The sequence below is a fragment of the Rattus norvegicus genome, chromosome 1, assembly GCF_036323735.1.
Source record: "Rattus norvegicus strain BN/NHsdMcwi chromosome 1, GRCr8, whole genome shotgun sequence".
Classification (NCBI taxonomy): domain Eukaryota; kingdom Metazoa; phylum Chordata; class Mammalia; order Rodentia; family Muridae; genus Rattus; species Rattus norvegicus.
In genome coordinates, this window is record NC_086019.1 from 225,809,770 (window position 1) to 225,829,840 (window position 20,071).

The following is a 20,071-nucleotide window of genomic DNA, read 5'->3' on the forward strand; positions in this document are numbered from 1 at the left end:
AAATGAATTAAGATGCATATATCATATTCAACAGTAAAGTGGTATTTAGTGCATATTATACAAAGATATAAATTTAAAATGTATATATATATGCCATTTATCCAACAATAAAGTGGTCTTTAGTACTTATTATATAGTTAAAAGAGTTAAAATGTATATGTATATAACAATAAACATATATATATATATGTATATATATATATATATAAAACAATAAAGTGGTCTTAGTGCATATGAGACAGGAAACATTTTACGATTTTACTGCTTTGATACAGGATCTCCCTATGTAATCCATGTCAGCTTTAAACTCAACATTCTCCTGCCTCAATCCCTAAGTTCTGGGATGCACCATCAACCTAGGCTATTTCAAGAGATTCCTTCTTTAAAAGTAGTCATTTTAGGGGCCCAGAGAGATGGTGGTGGTGTTGAGAGCATGTGCTGCTGTTGGGTTCCCAGCACCATGTCAGGAAACTCAAACTCCAGGAGATCCTATACTCTCTCCTGAAGGCACCTCTACACATGTGGAAAATTATTACAGAGTAATAATTTTAGAAATCAAGATCTTTTCATACTTCGATAAAGAAATAAAGACAATATATTTCAAAACTGGCTAAAATGGAAGACAGATAATATTTCTTTCCTTTTTGTTTGTTTTTTTTATTTGACTAATTTTAAACTTCACTCCAGCCTTTGACTTTTGTAATTGGTACCTGGTTGAGGAAAGACTTGTGTCAGCCATATTTAGTCTATGAGCCTTGGTGTAAAAGGAAAGATTCGCCTTTGAATTTTTGCCATATGATACAGCAGCAATAGGGGTTTGGAATAATTTCATTCAGTCTTGCATTGTGTAAGACCAAGGGAAGTTCCCAGCACGTAGTAGGTGCTTAATGACACCACTGCCTTCGTTTGTCTTCTCAACACGAATTTATATCCCGAGGCAATACTGTTGCCCAGTTTCTCCATGTTTTTAAGATGTGAGCTTTGTCTCCTTTGAAGACGTGGGACTCCAGGGTACCTAATTCTTGTGTGAAGATTTTACAGCTGATTTAACTACGTCTATGGTACCTTCCTTGCGCCCTGACTTTATAATGTTTGTGCTTTATGTCCTATGCTTTGCTGAATTTTAGTTATTTTTAGCCTATGGGTATAGGGATAGGAGAAGATGTACCAAAATTAACCCAGTGTGGTCATTTTGACATTAATGGAAACGAAAACATTTATTGCATATCTGCACTACGGAAGACACTCATTATCATCGCTGCTGCTTGCAATGATCATTTCAAGTGAATTTCACATAGATTCTGTAAACAGAAATTACAGGAGGCTTTAAGGTACTAAGTACCTTTACACTGAAGACAACATTGATATAGGAGGCAGGATGTGAATGATCATGTAATTCAGTGGCCCCAACTACCATCCACGAATTGGTAATATATGAATCTCAGAAATGCATTGAGCTGGGATCCTTTCTAAAGGGACTGAATTCCGCACTCTGCGATGGTGAGTGCATCTCTGAACTGTTAAAAAGCTCCTTTGCTGTGTTTGACACAACTCCTAGTTTGGAGTTCTAGTCCTATTCTTTATTTAAAAGGTTAGGGCACTGACATCTTAAGGTGTTTGTTCAAGGCCATACTTCAGATGGGTCAGGTGTTATTTTTTGATGAGATTCACAAAAATGTCACCTGTTCCATATGCTTCCAAAACCTTATTGTAGAAGCCATGCTTACTACACTTGACCCTGATTACAATTTTATGAAACTATTAAAGGATAGTATATATAACCTAATGTGACTTCTTAAGGTGTGTCAGAAGATTATAAGAACGCCTGCTGTGTGGTTTTGGAATTCTGGCTTCTGGAATTCTATATTGTCTGGATGTCCAGGCCATCTGGGGAGATATTTTTCTTACAGGGACAGCAGCTGAAGCCCCAACACAGAGACTTTGCTGATGCCAGCTTGTCACCAGCAGATTGACCTCCATGTGAGCAATAAAATCAATTCTCCTGTCCTGATGGGAATTGTCTCAGTGCATAGTAGGGGCAAACCATTCTTTTGAGCTCTATCAACTGTATCCTTGAGAACAAAATAAATAAATGATTATTGAACCGAATCTTAGGGTGGTTTGATAACCAATAACCTTGGAATCAGTGCTTGAGTCAGAATTTTTGTCACTGATTAAAGAATCAAATCAACTAGACTGTTGGGGGGAGGGCGGCAATGGGGGGAGGGTTGGGAGGGGAACACCCATAAGGAAGGGGAGGGGGGAGGGGGATGTTTGCCCGGAAACCAAAGAATTATTATTAAGTATTAAATAAATAAAAAAAAACTGAAAAAAAAGAATCAAATCAACATCATGCTACCATACCAACTCTAGATATGTTCAAATACCAGCTTTATCATGGTTTATGATATTGAACACGTGATCTTTACCATCTTTGTTTCGGTATGAAACGATACCAATCTCATATGAATAAATGAAACATCACATGTAAATGTGGAGATATATATGTACGTGGGGAAAGGATGCTATTTTCATTGTGAATGAGTCCAGGAAGACGAACCCAAACGCTACTGCGTTACAATTTTCTCTTCCGAAGGTTCCAAGAAAGACACAGCGCATTCTTGTTGTTGGTGCCAGGTGGCACCATCTTCAGTATTAACCCAGTGGTTAAGGAGAGCATCAGAGAAGAAGGCAGTTATCCGGACACAGAGGAGTTTCTTCCAGGAGATCCAGGCTGCAGGCTATTCTCATTAAAATGATTGGAAGTGACCACAGAGGCTGAGCTCAGCCAGCTTGGATGTTTTTGTTCTCTTGCAGGAAGCAAGGAGCTGGTTTTAGCGCCAGCTCAGCAATTCAGCCACCTTGACATGCTAATTACTTTCACTGCCTGTCAAGCTGGGCATCTCAGCCCCCGCAATTAATAGCTCTACTTTTCAATAAGCAAAATTGTATTTGACTTCAAAGGGGGAAATGAATGGATATCAGGGCATTTTTATTACCGAGTTTCCTTCGACAGTTAGGTTACTGTGTGGGTGGCAAAACGACCTACCTGTGGAAGCAGGATTTTCTAGGACCTGCTGAGGGCCAAACAATCCCGGTCTGAAACAGGCCCCCACAAGTCACAGGGCTCACCTGACTTCAGAAGTAAGATCTGATCGTTCTGACACAGCTCCATGAAGCCTGTTATCCGCTTTGCGAACTCCACCACATATTGGATGGCGTGGGTGATCTGGATGGCACACTGCTGCCACAGAGCCTCCCTGGACTGAAGCAGAGAGGACACAGCCTTTGAACTGACCACCTTCCAAGGAGATGATGAAACGCGCATGCCCCGCCCACTTGTCACTGCCACCCAAGGTGGGAAGGGTTTTTTTTTTCCTTTCTTTCTCTTTGAATTCCATGAATTCCATTGTTCTCAACCATCAAAGCAAAAAGTTAAACTAGAAAAAATGATGTTTATAGAATGCAAAATAAATAGTTTTCTTTACTATATTCTTCATTTCTTACTGCAGCAAACTCAGTCTTAGTTTGCTAGCAAAACACAAAACCCATGTTTAGGAGCAGTGATTCTATCCTGGTATCCACCATAATACTGTCTTTGTGGGAACCTGGCAGACACTGAAGATAATATTTTTTTTTAAGATTTATTTTATTTATTCCATGTATGTATGTTGCTTTCTTCAGACACACCTGAAGGGGACATTGGATCCCATTATGGATGGTTGTGAGCCACCATGTGGTTGCTGGGATTTGAACTCAGGACCTCTGGAAGAGCAGTCAGTGCTCTTAACCACTGAGCCATCTCTCCAGCCCTGAAGATAATATTTTTGTGTTGTGTTCTTTCCCCAGAACTTAATAAAAAGAATCCTGATATTTTGGTTGCTGATTATTTTATGGGGGAGGGCAGAGTTTCACCGTGTTGCCCTGCCCTCCCAAGTGCCAGAATAATAAGCAGAGGCTACCAAACTTGAGTTATAAATCATTTTGTTTGTTTTGTTTTTGTATAAAAGAAATTCCATAGGAAAGATGAATTCAAATCAAGTCATTCTAATAAGTACTAGAGAACCTCAAATACATTTTAATACTTGAGTTATTTTCTTTGGACTAAGAAACTAAATCTTTATGACTGTGAAGTGTGCTTTTTGTGGATCTTCTTATGTCTGTTTTCATAATTATGTAAAAGTAGCAAGAATTAGATCAACATGTTGTCTGAATCACATGTTTTGATAAACACATTTATTTTACTAGATTTCCACCAACTGGTAGATCTTGTGGTTGCCAACCTCAGTCCTGAAGTCAAGTAACACGAATCCTGAGCCTCCAGAAGCTGCTCCATCCCTTAAACATGTCTAGTGTGCTCAGAGAAACAGGATTATTACTGATGGTACCGGCTGAGCTACTCTTTTATGGTGTTATTTTCCAGAATGTTGCATAAGAATACAAATGTAGGATGCATTGTCCCCTATTTTTGTTTAACCACCTTTGGGCTCCATTTTTGCAATGATCATCTAATATCATCTGCTCCCTGGCTTAATCCACAGCTACCATGAGAAGTCCCAAAACACTCGATAAAGGTACCATCTCCCTGGCCATTCAAATGGGGGCATAACTTTCAATCAGGACAGCTTTTGGCAACTTTTGGCAACAAGCAGACAATTTTGGTTTCCACAACCACATGAAGGTTGGTCTGTGGTAGATTCTCTCTCCCAGGAGAAACCGGATTGCTTATATAACACACATAGTAACTCAACAGCTAAGAACGCTCAGGTGAAAATGTCAGTAGTGCTGAGATGAAGAAACCAGAAACGGGCAATCATCAAGGTGCTCTGCTCCCCATGGTTCTTGGAGTACCTTGCTTTGATATGCCTTTATTTCCTCATAGGTGTGGGTCTGCCATGCCAGCTGATGGAGCTCTTCCATTGTGTACTGGCACGTCTCCAAATGGGACTTAATGATGTTCTGTGCAATTCGATCTGTGAGAAAAAGAACCATCAATTTGAGGTTGTTGTGATTTAAATATTTTTCTAGAAGACGGTCTGTAAGAACGCAGCTGGTGACGAGCTAAGCGTAGTCATAGGAGAGCATCTGAACTCCGCCTCCGATCTTAAAACATCCCAACTCTTTATTGTCTTTCAGTCAAAAGCTTCTTACCTCCCTCTTTGATGATAGCTTTGGTGTCTTGCAAGTTGTGAAGCCTGCAAATAGCTGTTTGCCTTTAAAACACATATTAAATTACCCTATTGTTCAATCTTTTGGCTGACAATCTCTAAACACTTCGACATATCTCAAACACTCAAAGATGTTTTGAAAAATCACTGCAATCATATTTTATCCCGGAAGGAGGGGATTGAGTATACATGTTTGTGCTCATCTTTTTAAAAGAATAGATGGAATAATACAATGAAAAAGAGAGGCTGTGTATGTAGAAGAGAGAAAGCAAACCCCTAATTTGTTTACTTTGTACATTATTAGGAAAATATGGTTACTCTGTACGTTATTTGAAAAACGAACACCCAACGACATCCATTTCTATCTGTGTTTGGTGCTATGTGTGTATTTCTCATGCTTAACAGCCAGAGTCAGGTAGAGAAGAAATATCATTGCCCTGTGAGTGCTAACGAATGACCTTTGTTCATACAGACAGCAAATTCAACCTTATAATTTTTTTCATGTGATGAAACCCGTGTCAAAGAATTATAAACTTTTGTCGATCATATCAACAAAAGGGAAGTGACAGATCGTGTTTTGGGCTGTTTGCCTCCAGTAAGTTGTAGTTTATATTCTGTCTTAAGTCACGGTCATTTTGGCTTTGGTTGGGTGATGGAACGGGACACGAATGCTCCCCTGAAAACCAGCTAGGAATCACCTGTGTCAGACAGAGCTCGCTGGAGGTCCTTCACAGACCCACACATGGTTGGAATACATGTGAAAGTAGAAAGCCAGAAGAGCCCTACTTCTCAAGAATCCTGTAAGGGGGGGTGTACACGGAATAAAGAGGGACCACATCTGCCTCGTAACTACTGTCCTTGCAGAAGTGCTCTTGTGTTTCAGATGCTTTTGGACATACAAGCTTGCTTTGATCCTAAATGGTTTCACTTTAGTTCTCTAGGATAGGTCTCCAAGTAACTTGTCAGTGTCCCGTTTGTCTCTTGCTGTGTTTCTGGTATATACAGTGTGAAGTTAGCTGAGTTTCAGTGACATAGGGGATGAAAAATGTAAGCCATGTTGCTAACAAACTTTCTAAAATGAAATTCTCCTTAGCTAATCAGCACACTGGGAACTCTGAGTAAATGGTAGCTATGGCTATGGCTGGGAGAACATTCTTTGTGATTTCTCACCATGGGAGCAGTTTAAAGAGTTGGATGGAGACAAAAAGAGAGTTATTTGATATTTCAGTCAGTACCGCTGATGGAAGACATTTTAATACATGTTTGAGATTTTCAAACCAGAACTATAAATGAACAGAGATAAAGACACTACAAGACGTTAATTTATGATCAAATTCTGTTGGCTGCAACCTTGACAGTTTTAGCCTTTTAGCATGCTATACTATGAAATCCTTTCCTTATAAAATCTTATATTCAAAGTTTATTGAATACCCTCCTATGTTATAAAGAAGGGTGGGAATTACTCTCTACATTATATTAAAATAGATTGGTAAGTCATGGTTCATTATTTTTCAATTTCATTTGGGAAGTCTAATTATTTATAATATAAAAAATAGATATCTGCTCTCTAGTAGTTATGCGATGAAAACCCAACACGAAAGCTTTATAGTTTTTAGACCTAGAGTGGCTTATTTTCATCTTCAAAGGTATGCTGATTCGGTGGTGACTCACAGGCTTCAGGGTTTATACACAAAACTAGAACTACCACTTAGAATTGCATTGTGAATGACGATCTGCTCCTCCACATTACCTTCTTGGAACTGTGGAGCAAAGTTTAATAATCCCCTGGTCTTCTGCCACTTCCACTTGTAGTTTTAAGGAATATTGGAGAGGAGTACAGGGACAGTCAGTATGTGGAGGGTTAAGAAGATTGGAGGTTAAGTTCATGCTCACGTCAGGACTTGGTTGCTTGTGCACTTGTTGTGAAGGCTTTCCTGCCTCTCTGCAGCCTCCTCCGGTAGGGCTGGTGGTTATACTGTGAGTCTTTCGCCTGGTGTTGAGTCCTGATTCTAGCCAGGCTCATGGTGTGGTTATTGCTGTGAACCTGTTTCAGACCCATCAAGGCTCTAAAATTTTCAAGAACTGGAAAACAATACTACTCTATGTTCACTCAACAAACACTTAAAAAAAAACCCGCTCGTTACTTCAAGGAGAAAGTACTCAGTTCTATCTTGGGAAGATTTGGGAGAAAGAAGGGAATATTCTCTCAGAGGGATGAACAGTGGTTTGGGACATGGCAGAGAGTAAGACACATGTAGGTAGGGGGACAATATTAAGAAGACAGTGCTAGGCATGCGCACTAAGCTGGGTCATTCCATATGTTATCTGTTTCACTTGTACAACCTTAAGTCTTCACCATAAACTACACTTTTCAGTTATTATGTTGTAACTGCAGAGACAAGGGTTAGAAAGAGAGAGGAACTCTGGACTCTGGACAGTTTACAGAGAGTTTGCAAAAGCCATTCTGGAGTCCGTTCCCGTCTTTTCTGTCAATAGGTTCAATGTTCGCAACGCTGAGTATGTGGAGGAGATAGGGAGAAATGAGCTATATGAATGTATGGAGTGGAGCACAAATAGCTGAGTAAAAAGGTCCAGACATTATTTGTCCTGGGATTTTAGATTTCGTTATCAAGGAGCCAGAGGATGCTGTGAAGTAGGAGGGTGGCGAGATTAGAGTTTTGGTCCAGAAAGGTTATCTTCTGTGCCAAAGAGAAGGAGGTATGTTAGGGAGTGTGTACCAGAATCAGGTTGTGAAAACGTAGGTCAGATACAGATGTTTTGGACTAGGTCATGACAGAGAAGGCTAATGGGTTAGGGCGCCAGACAATTCCAAAAGAAAATACACAGGACCAGAAGACAAGGCAATAAAACAAGAAACATTAACAATAGCAGAGGCTTAGTTGTTCTTGACTTACTATACATAGATTTAAAACTGTCCACACATTCTTACATAAATACATCCATCATCTTCCATCAACTGACCACCCAAACAACCTTTTATCCCTTCCTTGATTCCCAAAAGCTTGAGAAAGCTAAGCTTGATCTTTCTGTTTGAGAACCTTAAAGCCTATACACTTAGAATTGAGAGACGTGAACATTGTAAATAGATGGTTTTCCGCATCCCTGTGATGAGAAATAAGTCAAATGTCTATTGACCATCAGGCTTATACATGGCAGTGGAGGCTCCCACAGAAGTGCATGGGAACGCTGTGTGCAGAAACTAACTTGGTCCTTTCAGGGCTCAGGTCAGTAAAGCACAGGGCAAAGCCATTCTCTGTCTTAAAAGAGTATGGCCAGAGGGCTCACTCTGTCCCTTAGAAAGATGCTTGAACATCAGAGCAAGATGGCTTTCTTGGACTGAGAGTCTGCAGTTGTGAAAAGGACTCAAAAAAGAAAGGACAAAGGAGAGACAGTGAGTGCAGTATGCTAAGTTCCTGCTGGGAGCCAAAGGAGCTTCAAGAGTCCCTGCCTGTAAAAAGAGAAAAGGTAATAGCAGATGCAGTCCCCTCTGGGGACCAGCCACATGAGAAAGTCCAGACAAAGGAGGCAGAGGAGAAAGAACAGAGGCGATGGAATCTTACTGGGCAATCACAAACCCTTCATCTGGTAGCCTGACTTGGATTGCGGCTACTTCTCAGCAGGTGGTTTTTATTGCTTTCTCTAACTAGCTTGGGCCGAAGATGGTACGCGTTGAAAGCTCATGTTGGCATGAGCTGTGCTGGAACAATGAGTTCAACAGGAAAATGGCAACCTCTGCCATGTCTAGAGGTGGGGCCCACGGAGCCTGCGCTTTCTGAGATCAGGAGGAGGAAGGCGATTCATCAGTGCTGGGACAGGGACTTCTAAGGACAGCTGCACATCCTCTGTAAGGATCCCGTACGCACGCTCAGTAAAGCAGAGGTTGCCCGGTTCACGGAGAGTCTGAACGCTGCTTTACTTGCTAGTAAAATGATACTGAGGAATGAGAAACACAATATCATATGTTCAGTCCTGTCTTCTACTCTCAGCTATAAGGAGAAACAGTGCTGAGTCTGGCTCAGGCCAAGGAAACTGGGCAGTTACTGGGTAATTACAGGTTAATATTAAGCACATGTTTGCTATTTTGCATTTATTAACTTCGTGGAATACCCCCTCTGCCTTTTGTGTCAATGAACATACTATCAGTGAAAATTACACATAGATTTAGATAGTAGTCTGGATTCTTTTCTTAGTGGAAGCTTATTTGAATCCATGTTTTAAAACTAGTCAATAGAACCTGTAAGTTCATAAATGAATTTAACTATGTGAGACAAAACATTACAATGGGTAATTCACAGGAGATAGTAATCCAAGAAAATTCTCCGTCATTTTTGGTGAAATGATATAAAACAATATCACTAAATTGTCCCACTTCCCCCCCCCATACATTTTAAGGGTAATATTAACTCTACTTATGATGTGGGCAGTAATAAAAGAGAAACTAAGATTTTGAAGGGGAAAATGGAATAAAATTGATGGTAATTCTCTGTAGTGTTTACAATAATTAAGGTGGCCTGGGGCTGACCTCCTTCCTCCATTTCCAAATGGTTTGTGACTAAATAACCCTATAAGTCTCTCTCCCTGTCCCCATCTTTGTCTCTGTCTCTCTGTCTCCTAGTTTCTGTCTTCTGTATGTCTTTGTCTCTCTGCCTTCCTGTGTGTGTCTCTTTCCCTTCCTTTCCAACTTCCACACTTCTTGTCCATTCTGAGTACTTCTCTTTGTAATGTATTCAATGAGTCAAAGGGAAAAAGGAATCCTCTTTAAGGCACTTTCAGCATGGTGTGGTTGGGATGTAGGGAGAGTTTGCACAGCTAGATGGAGTTTTCAAGGTCAGTTAGATTGGATGCCATAAAAAGATGTATGAAAAATATTCCGAAGCAAGATCACAGAAACGTATGGGAAATAACTTTTCTTGCATACCGATTCAACAATACAGCAAAGTTTAGAAACTAGCCACCCATTGCCAGGTTCAATGTGAGGCAGGCCACCTCTGCTTCAGCAGGGAAGGAAACTGACAGGCAAGGTGACAATTTCATGTTTGTAGCTGTGATGTTATAAAACGGGGACCAGCTTGCAGCTCCTAAAATAGCAAATGACCTTCTGCAGCTCTGATTCCAACCACTCAGCAGGGTTTTTTTCCCCCCCTCTCCACCAAAGTGGCTTATTTTAGCTCTCACTAGACATTTCAGCAAATGGTGCCCTCCAAAGGCTACCCTGTCTCAGTCGTGGGCGCCACATCCCATATCCCACAGGTGGTTTCATTAGGATCCGAGGGTCGAGCTTATCTTTAAAAACTGCTACTGTTAGTGTTATTGCCAGGAGCCTCCAGGTCTAACTTCACGGAGTAGAGAAGGCTGCCAGTGGGGGCTCTACATGGTTCTGGAGGGCTAGCATCTGAAATTCCCAACCCCCTCCATTTACCCCCTCAAGAGAAGGGATGGTTTCTTCTCGGTGAACTTTTATAAGAGATTTGAAAAAAAAGTTTGGACATATTTTCCTAAAATACTCTATTTCAGCTTCACTCAAAATGATTAGTGGATTTTTAAATTGCCATTCGCCTTAAGGATCTAGAGAAGGGCTGAGAATTCTGTTTAGTTTACATTCCTAGTGCGAATGTGGACTGCTTAGGGGATTCACTTTGAATTAATGTCAGGCTATCTCCGAGGACTCTCTGACAGCAAGTTTAAGCCCTGTGTTAGGTCTCATTGTACCAAGGTTTGCCAGGCTCCATACTTTGAGGCAGCAATGGTACTATAACACACTATGATATATTAAGTCAGCTGACTGAAAGGCAAAGCACTTAACCAGACGCACATTTTGCTTTCTGCCAGTGAATCACACGTCATACCTTTCTGTAGTTTAATAGGACTTTATACCTTTCTGGAGTTTAATAGTGCAGTGGTTTCTTGTTGAACGATAGCGTCAGAAGAGACCATGTCAGTTAAGACCTTTCTGATTCTTTGGATTTTAGGTGGAGTGCATGATCTTTAGTATGAATAGAATCAAGCCATCAGTAACCCCAGAGCCTAAATGGTCAATGAATTAGTGATCCATTTGCCTTTAATGAAGCAGCAGCTTCCGCATTTATGGTCTGTATTCTTGTCAGTGGGAATTGCTGGCAACAATAACCAACGTGTTGTTCATTGGCTCAGGCCATTGTCCGGCCTTCATTGCTCTCCCAGTGAGTGAGTCAGAAGAGCCTTGGATTTGCTTTTCATGGGAGTTCTATTGTCAGCTCGTATCAGAGAGGAGCGAAATTGATTTTTGTTTTTACTCTATGTAGACCAGTACCAAAAGATGTTTATAGAGTTTTTAGAAAACAATACGTTAACAAAATATGAAGTTATATCATTTTATAGTTTGTAGCTTATAGTCTAGCTATGGAGCACTGAAAGTATGACAGAACACAAACACGAAAGAGTGAAAACAGAATAAATCAGATTAATGTAGGCAGTGATAACATGTGGCAAAGGGTGAGTGAGGAGATAATTAAAATTGTTAATATTTTCTTCATATTCAGCAAGACCATACCGTATATAATAGCATTTTGGCAGAAAGGGAGAAATTTTAGAAGAATCTAAAGAGAACACACATAAGCATCTGTATTTAAGCTGCGTGATTCAAAAAAAAAAACGCACAGCAAAAACAAATTAACTACCTAAAAGGATGCTTTCTCGTTGCTGTCTGGTTGAAAGCTGTTTTGGATCATGCATCCTTTGTTTTATTTCAACAGTGCATGTGTAATTTTTGGGAAATTAGAGTTTTCTTTCTTGAAACCGGTTGGCAACATTGAGAAAGAATCTATTATGAAAACATTCCATCTCAAAATTAACTTTCAAAGCAAAAGACCTCCTCCACAGAACAATGGGGAGAGATGGGCGTGCTTAAGTGTTCCACAGTATCCAGCTTTGAGGCAGCTGTATTCGAGTCCGGGGAAGTCGGGTACAAGCCCCTTGCAACTTCTGGTTTATGCTTTTGAGAAAGTCAATTAATCTCTTACTGTCCTGGTTCCAGCCATAGGAAAGTTTAGCCACAGTGACACTGTCTTTGGCACTGGGAGACAGAGTAACTCGAATCTGAGAGGCTTCCTGGCACATTTTGTTCTGTTTGATTCATGCAAGACGCATCCTACCGAGCTAAAGACATTACAGATCCTAGCTTTAAAGGCACACAGAACTCTGACATGACAGACAGACAATGGAGTACAAAGCCCGACAGAATCCTCCCTCACTCCCCTTTAAGAACTGCACCTCCCCATCCTGCCCAGAGGACGGTTAGAGGATCACAGATGATGGAATCTAATTATAAAAATTGCTTAGGGCCACCACCAGGATTGATGTTTATTATCTGAATTTTGTTGACACATGGATTGATTGTTAATTTCGATGGAAGCAACCCCCCTCCCTTTCTCACTGCAGTTTTGGAAGTTTAGTCAATACATTTCTGACCTTTGGAAAAAAATAATTTAGAGGTAACCTTTAGAGATCACATTTATATTCCCAAATACTTAACATAAATCTTAATAAAGTATCTTGATTGTTTAAATAATTTATTTAATTAGTTAGTTTAAAATAGTGCTTCTTAAGGAGTCCAGAACAAGACTATCCAAAATGTTTGAACAGCCTGTTTACAAAAGAGTCTAACAGTTTCTTATGTTCAGAATAGGTCTTTCTAGGCCTTGTAGCCAGGGTTCAAGATTGAAAAGTAAATTTTTTCCTCCTTAGTATTAAGGACATGTTGTCAAAAGAAAGCTTACACCCCAAATTAAAGAAACAGAATTAACAATTTTCTAATTCTACATGTTCTTTGTATGTTAACCATCACAGAAATAAAACCTCTTCTAGTTGGTAGATAGCCATGTGCTAGGCTAGTGGTCCCAAAGTGTACTGATCTTAATCAATCTGATGATCAACAGACATTTTTGGTTTCTACATCCACTATGGCATTTTTACCCTAGCCAGCTCTTTCAAAAAATGAATACTTGAAAAACAGATCAAAATTTGTGCCATCACAACAAGTGATTGAGCCAAGGTCAAGGCTTGGAATAAGGTGAAAGTGTGGTTTCCTGAAGCTTAATGCTTGGAAACACAGTTCTGGGTGGTATTGCCAGCAAAAGTCACGTCGAATGTCACCTTGTAGTTCCTAGCATATCTTTCTATAAACCAAAGAAGACCTTCTTGAAATCCCTCCCTTTCTTTACTGTGGAACATTTCATATCTACGATGTCTTTTGAAATTGAGTGGATAAAATGGAATTGCCTTTCCAATGGCTTCGATGCTTTCTTTCCCCCTTGCTGGCAGATTTTAGAATCTTCTTATGAAGGTTTGAATCCCGAGTCAAGAATTAATCCTAAAATAATATCTCTAGGGGAATTCCACCAAAGATCAATTTTTCACAATTTCAACTCAAAATTGAAAAGGTATGTTAAAAGATTTCCTTACTGTAGTGAATGTTAGCATGTTAGGAAAGCTGTATTAAGAGTGGTATGAACATATCCTAGTAAGATCACCAGTGTAAGGGGAAGCCCTGGGTCCTGCTAAGACTGAATCCCCAGTGAACGTGATTGTTGGGGGGAGGGCGGCAATGGGGGGAGGATGGGGAGGGGAATACCCATAAAGAAGGGGAGAGGGAGGGGTTAGGGGGATGTTGGCCTGGAAACCTGGAAAGGGAATAACACTTGAAATGTAAATAAGAAATACTCAAGTTAATAAAAAAAAGAGTGGTATGAACATTTAGGTACTGTAAATAGATGTATATGTTCATAAGCACTTGAACTGAACATGCATGTTTGCATTGACTGTAGTATAGAGAAATAGCTTAGCGTCTTCCTACTGTCCAAGTGCTTTGTGTACTTTCTGGATTATGGGGAATCGTGTGACGGCAACCTCAGCATCACCACTCGATGATCTTAGTAGTCTTCAGGGGAGGATTTAGTAAAGGATATCTATAAAGGCAGATTTGACTGACCATTAAAAAGAGCTATAGAGTCCTCTCTCCTAAGTACCATCTAAAATAATTCATAGCCACACACCAGTTAGAATCAATTCTGATCATAGTCAGCTCAAAAGTATGTGGCAAATCAGGTTGATTAGCTCAGTTCACACACTCAGAGAATTCTGTCTTCGAATAGAAGATAGACTGCTTGGACCAAGCAGATGTTGGGAGATAATCTGGGAGTGACAAGAGAACAGGGCGATATTAAAGCATCCTAGGGGCTAGGTATGTCTCTTTCCAGTGACCTGGGTGACTTTCCTCAGTAGTCAAGAGCAGACTCTCTTTGTTCAAGAGAGGCTTGGAAGCGGCCCTCCGGGAGAGGGCCAGTGAGGACAGGTAGGTTTTTCTTATAGCTGTCGCTCAGCTGCACACCAGATGCCTCCACTGTGTAAGCCGTGAAGGCTTTGGGACTGGCCACACCACCTAGTCCCTCCGATGTCTCTCTTAGCTGCTGACTTTCATTTTGTTATTATTTACTCAGTTATATGTTTTCAGGGGAGAGCAGATGAAGAGAAGCAAGTGGCGCTTGGCTGCGTTTTGGTAATGGTCATGCCACCAAGTGGAAGCCCTGGGCTCTGAGGAGGGCCTCACTGGCTACTGCCAGAGCCGTGCTATTCAGCACTGCTGTGGAGCGCACAGTGGCTCAGAAGTCCCTCTTTACCACTTTCCTGTGCTTTTCCTGTTGCAATGGTTGAAACAAGGATTGTCTGTGAGCATTGACCAAACGCTCTGGAAAGTGAAAAAAAAAACGACCTTTTGAGGTCATTTCATCCAGTTCTCTTACTTTTCAGATGAGGAGACTGAGCCACAGGAAGTAGAACACTTGGAAAAAGCCTACGTGGTTGTTCTGTGATTGCAAATCTTAGTACTTTCTCTAAATGCCTGCAGAGTCTGTGGCCAGCCAGTGAGTGTTGGGGAGGGGGTTTTGGGACATTACCAAATGTCTTCCCTCAGGCTAAGAAAGGCTTACTGATAGCTAACTGTGTGTTTTCCTTTCTGCAAACCAATTGGATGCTTTCTCTGATAGATTCAGTTCCTATTTGTGTTAATGACCTACTAGACTGTTACTCTAAACTGAAGGCGACTTATATTTGTGAAGATGCTACTAGAGGACATAGATACTCCAGAAGCTGCCCCTCGTGGTCTATGTACCACACACCCACAGGAAGTTAAATAACAGCAGGTATAAAATACGTAGAAAAGTCTATACCATTAAAAAGAGCTGCTGTGGGTCCACAGTGTCGACTTCATTCTTAAAGTCAACATTTGAAACTTACAGAAAAAATTGCAAAATAAAGCACCCGAGGGAATCCTTTGGATGACTCTGTAGCCTGGGCAGTATAAAGTCCTACATTCCTGAGACTAGATCACTTCTATGCCACTGTCCTTGTGCAGTCTCTAACTATTCATACCATACTGTTATGCAACAGACACATCTAAAATGAGGGTTATTTCTGTGTTTGTTACTTTAAACTCCAGATTCCGTGAATAGAACACAAAAGGAATATGAGAATATATCCATGTTAACACTATGTGGAAACAATGAGACCAGTGAGTTCACATTCCCTTGTCTATATCGGGAAGGAAGACCCAGGCAGGCGATGGTGTGGGAAGCACATGATTCCGCTTAGCATTACAGCTAATTTAAGGATGTATATACATACACATTCAGATATATGCGTGTGTATATATTAATTTCCCCTCTCCTTTAAAAAGTATTATCTGGCTCCTTGAACCGTCTTGTCTGGAACCTTCTAGATACCTTGTCACTCATCTTTCAGCGTAAGTGAGCTTTATTGAGAGTACGATCTTGCAGCATCCCCAGAGTATCAGAGAGCTCTGGTGGGAAGCAAAAGCCAACGGCTCCATTTTCTTTTCTGCTCACTTGCTGAGAATCCTTTGCCTAGCTTCCCTTCTCTCTCACCAACCACGCAAAAATTTATTCCCAGAGACATAGCACATCCATCATGCTAGCTCGAAGTAAATTTCCAGCCAAGCCCTGTCAATACTGAGGCCTAAATATTAATTTGTGCTTGACTTCCAGGTTCTTCTTATTTCATGACTTCTTTTTCTCTTGGGACTTTGAAAAGCCCAGGGATATATTTCTGAAATATTCTTTGTTGTTTCTGTTCTCTTAACTGTGTTTTGCTTTCTTGCCTCAAGATTCTGGGAATAAAAAAGTTTCCTGATAAGAAGAGGTCTGAGTAACTGATACATGCCAGCCCCCAGGCCTTCACATCCAGAATCCCCTAGGACTAAGGCTTTATGACAGTTTTAAAAATTAATTTACTTAGTTTAGCATGATGGGAATCCATCTAAGGGTCTTCTGCATGCTATGTTGGTGTGTCATTGCTGATGGCCAGTCTAGTCTACTCTGACTTTTAATTATTTCTTTTGACACCTGTCAGTTAGATGGCAAGAGTAGAAACCACATCTTGCTGATTTCTAGTGACTGCAATATTGCTAAAAGAAATCCTTCAAAGCATGCATGGAAGTCTATGGTAGCAAAACGGGTGGCTGAAGTCAGAGTAAGCTTTGCTGGTTAACTAACTGTGTCTTAGGGAACGAGCTCCCATTTCTCACCCTTAACCTCGTCTAGAGGCCTCCTCACTGTTGACCTGAAGCAGGAGGTGAGCTTCTTGATGCCTGAAACATGGGAAAGATTTGTACATTTTCCTCTAAACCAGAACTATTAGCATCAGCATCCGCATCCCAGGAAGTGGGTTCTCTTGGCCCCTTGGGGGAAGGACAGATTGGTCTAGTTTTATTCTTGACTTAGGTAACACTTAAATATAATTAACTTGGTGATTGGTACACAGTTTTCCAGAGTGTTAGGCTGCAGTTCACAAATGCATTTTTATTAAACATCTCAAAGCTGCAAGGACTTGTTGAACAGAGGCTAATCCAAAACTTGCTTTAAAAGAAAGATGTACTCCTACCAGTTGATCTCGGCATGGTGGCGGGACTGTATGTCCTTTACCCTTTCAGAAAGCAGAGGCAACAGTCAGAATCAGTAGCCAAATGTGGTGCTCACAGATTTCTTAGTGAGCCGGAGTCTTGGACTCATTATTAAATATGTTGCCAAGCCCAGATTCTCTCTCTTGTCTGTACAGGAATGTTTTTAATGACAGCACACCAGCAAACAAGTGCTTCAGATGCCTAATGATCAAGTCAAGACAAAATGTTCATAGAAAACTCTGTGAAGTTTATTTACGGTCACCTAACACCTAGGCACTGTCACATCTAGTGCTAGAACAATTTCAGGCACCAAGGGTCACACATGCTTTTCTGTAGCAGTGGCAATGAGCTTTTGAGTGATTACCACTGTTTGACAGAAGAGAATACACTGCCATGTCTAAATGAATGGCTTCTGATGACTTAGACCTGGGCTTAAGTTTGTTCTTTGGTTTAACCGAGACTGTGACCTCTAAGCCTCAATTTTTTTTTTCTGTAAAATGAGCATACAGTTATTCACAAGACTGCTATGAAAATTAAAGGGGAGAGTATTATTTAGTACATACGGGAACCTAGTAAAAGGTGATTATACTGCCCGTCATAGCTAGGGATCTTATTATGTAATAATCACAACGCCAATCATACAGTTACAGTGGCTTCTCAGGCAGGGCAAGTAATGGCTACTGAGAAGTTACAGGTATCCACTGAGTTATCCCCTTACACAGTAAACACAATGACTGTTGCTGGTCTGGATTGAGAGCTGAGACTCATAGTTGTCAGGTAACTTGCCCAAGAGAAAAGCCTTGACTGTGAACCAGCGTCCATAAGCACTCTCCGCCCCCTTCTCCCACAGTGATGCTGCTATGGATTTAGTGTTTTAGTGACATGGATGGCACGTTTTAGATAGCTCGTTAGATGAGGTATCCATCACTCTACTGTGGCCTTGCAATCATACACACTTAGATCCACACAGATGGAATGGGTTTGTGTCCACTAGGTGGCATTGCTGTTTTAGCAAAGTCTGAACAGAGCCACTGTTTAGGTTTAAGAGTCTGTTACTTCGGTCCCCAGCTCCGAAAAAAAGAACCAAAAAAAAAAAAAAAAAAAAAAAAAAAAGAGTCTGTTACATTGGAGAGCACTCACAGGACAATTCTAATTTCACCCTTAAAGTCTGATGAAAATTTAGAGCACATGGAGAGAGCTGTAAAGACTACTGATGTCTTGAAATAATTATGAAAAGTCTTCGCCGGGTGTCAGTGCCTCCGCAGGAAGCCATGATAAAACATGAGATTCTCTAGTTCTCTTCTCCCAGCTCACAGGGTGATAGGCTGAGGGCCAGAGAGGGAAAATGGCGGTGCATAGGAACTCAGAGCCAAAGGCTTTGGCTGTATTTTGACTTATCACGATTTCTACTGATGATAAATCATAAATAACCTGTGAGAGCTTTTTTTATGTCTGAGGCCAAAGATTGCTTAGTGATTTCAAGCTTTCATTTTGCTGGGATTTAAATATGGTCCAAACCAATATTATACTCGAGAACTTGGGTATCAGATAGTGTGTTGTTATGTTTTGACATACCTTTTAAAAAGGATTAGAGGCCCCTGTGTGCAAATGTTATCTCTAGGAGTTGTGAATGAATGAGTAGCAGGTGAGCCACACCCTGGAAATAGACTTCCTGAAATGGATCCCGAGTTCTGTCATGAAGTTACTACAGGTTTCTTGAGAAGCAATGAATTACCTTTGGGGTTCTATTTTTGGAGTCAAATAGGATTTTCTTTTTCTTTTAAGACTTTTGTGAAAATGAAATGTTTACAAAGTATCTTTGATACAATAAGGACATGGGTAAGGACAGCAATAGAGTGCCCTAGTCCGAGTCCAGCTCAGGTTTATCATTGTGTGACATTACTTCTTCCTCAAATGCATGTTATAAGCACCCAGAACAGCCAACGTTTCATCTTATGTTCGCCACAAGAAGAATGAAGACACCTGTGGGCTCCTGGCCCTTATTTGATGGTAACTAAGCCCAGGGCTTATAAAAATAACTGTGGCAGAGACTTAGTGGGCTCTTGTCTGGTGGTGTTTTGTTTCTGAGATCCCTTTCAAAGATTAGAGATCTGGGGCCAAAGAACTTGCTTTACTTAGCACTGTAAACTATAGAGGCAGGATTGGAACTCAGGTTGCCTGCCCCTTAGCCCGGAGGTAGTCACTTCCGGTTTGAATCTAGCTTCCCCACGGTGAGGTGGACATGGAACTCTGCTGTCAGGGAGGGAAAAACATTAAGAGACTGTGGCTATTTTTTGGAGGTTCATTAGATCAACCCAGTAAGCATTCCCTAGACTGTTGATGAGTTAAAAAGACAAAACAAAATTACAATGTCAGAAGAGGGCTAGCCTGAGATGGGGCACCCCTGACACCATATCCTAAGAAGTCAAAAGTCCTCATAACAGAAAATGTTCATGACTAACTTGTTTCTCTGTATCAGGAAGACCATAGCCTTTGTTGCTGTGATTTGGAATCCCATATAGAATTTGTGTGTGTACATGCACATACGTGTATGCCCACTTTTGTAAGTACATACATGTATGTGAGATAACCTTGGCTGGTGTTTCTCAGGACCTGTCAACTTTGTTACTTTGGCATAGGCTCTCTCTCTGTTCTGGAGCTCAAGTAGTCTAGGTTGGTCGGCCAACAAGTCCAAGGGTTTGCCTGTGTCTACCTCCTTAGGATTGAGATTATATGTGGGGTACCATGCTTTTAAAAACATGGATTCTGAGGATTAAACCCAGGTCCTTGTGTGTGAGCATGCTCCCAGAGAATGTTCCTCATGTCAGATTCTTCAGTTTAGATTCCTCAAATCCATAGCTATGTTCTGGCCTGGCTGCTGCATCTTTACAAGAAGGAAGCTGGGGTACAGGCACTTACGGTGTTGCCTGGC

The 20,071-nt window shown here is 40.9% G+C and overlaps 1 protein-coding gene across 1 annotated transcript in view; it reads right to left on the reverse strand.

The window, feature by feature from the left end:
• The window catches only part of Rorb (RAR-related orphan receptor B), a 180,758-nt gene that overhangs the window by 19,554 nt on the left and 141,133 nt on the right, over positions 1–20,071 (reverse strand). Inside the window, exons 5-6 of the mRNA NM_001270958.1 lie at positions 4,852–4,973; positions 3,133–3,265 (exon numbers count right to left, since the gene is read on the reverse strand). Coding sequence (NP_001257887.1) covers positions 3,133–3,265; positions 4,852–4,973 — 255 coding nt within the window. The remainder of the gene's footprint in view (positions 1–3,132; positions 3,266–4,851; positions 4,974–20,071) is intronic.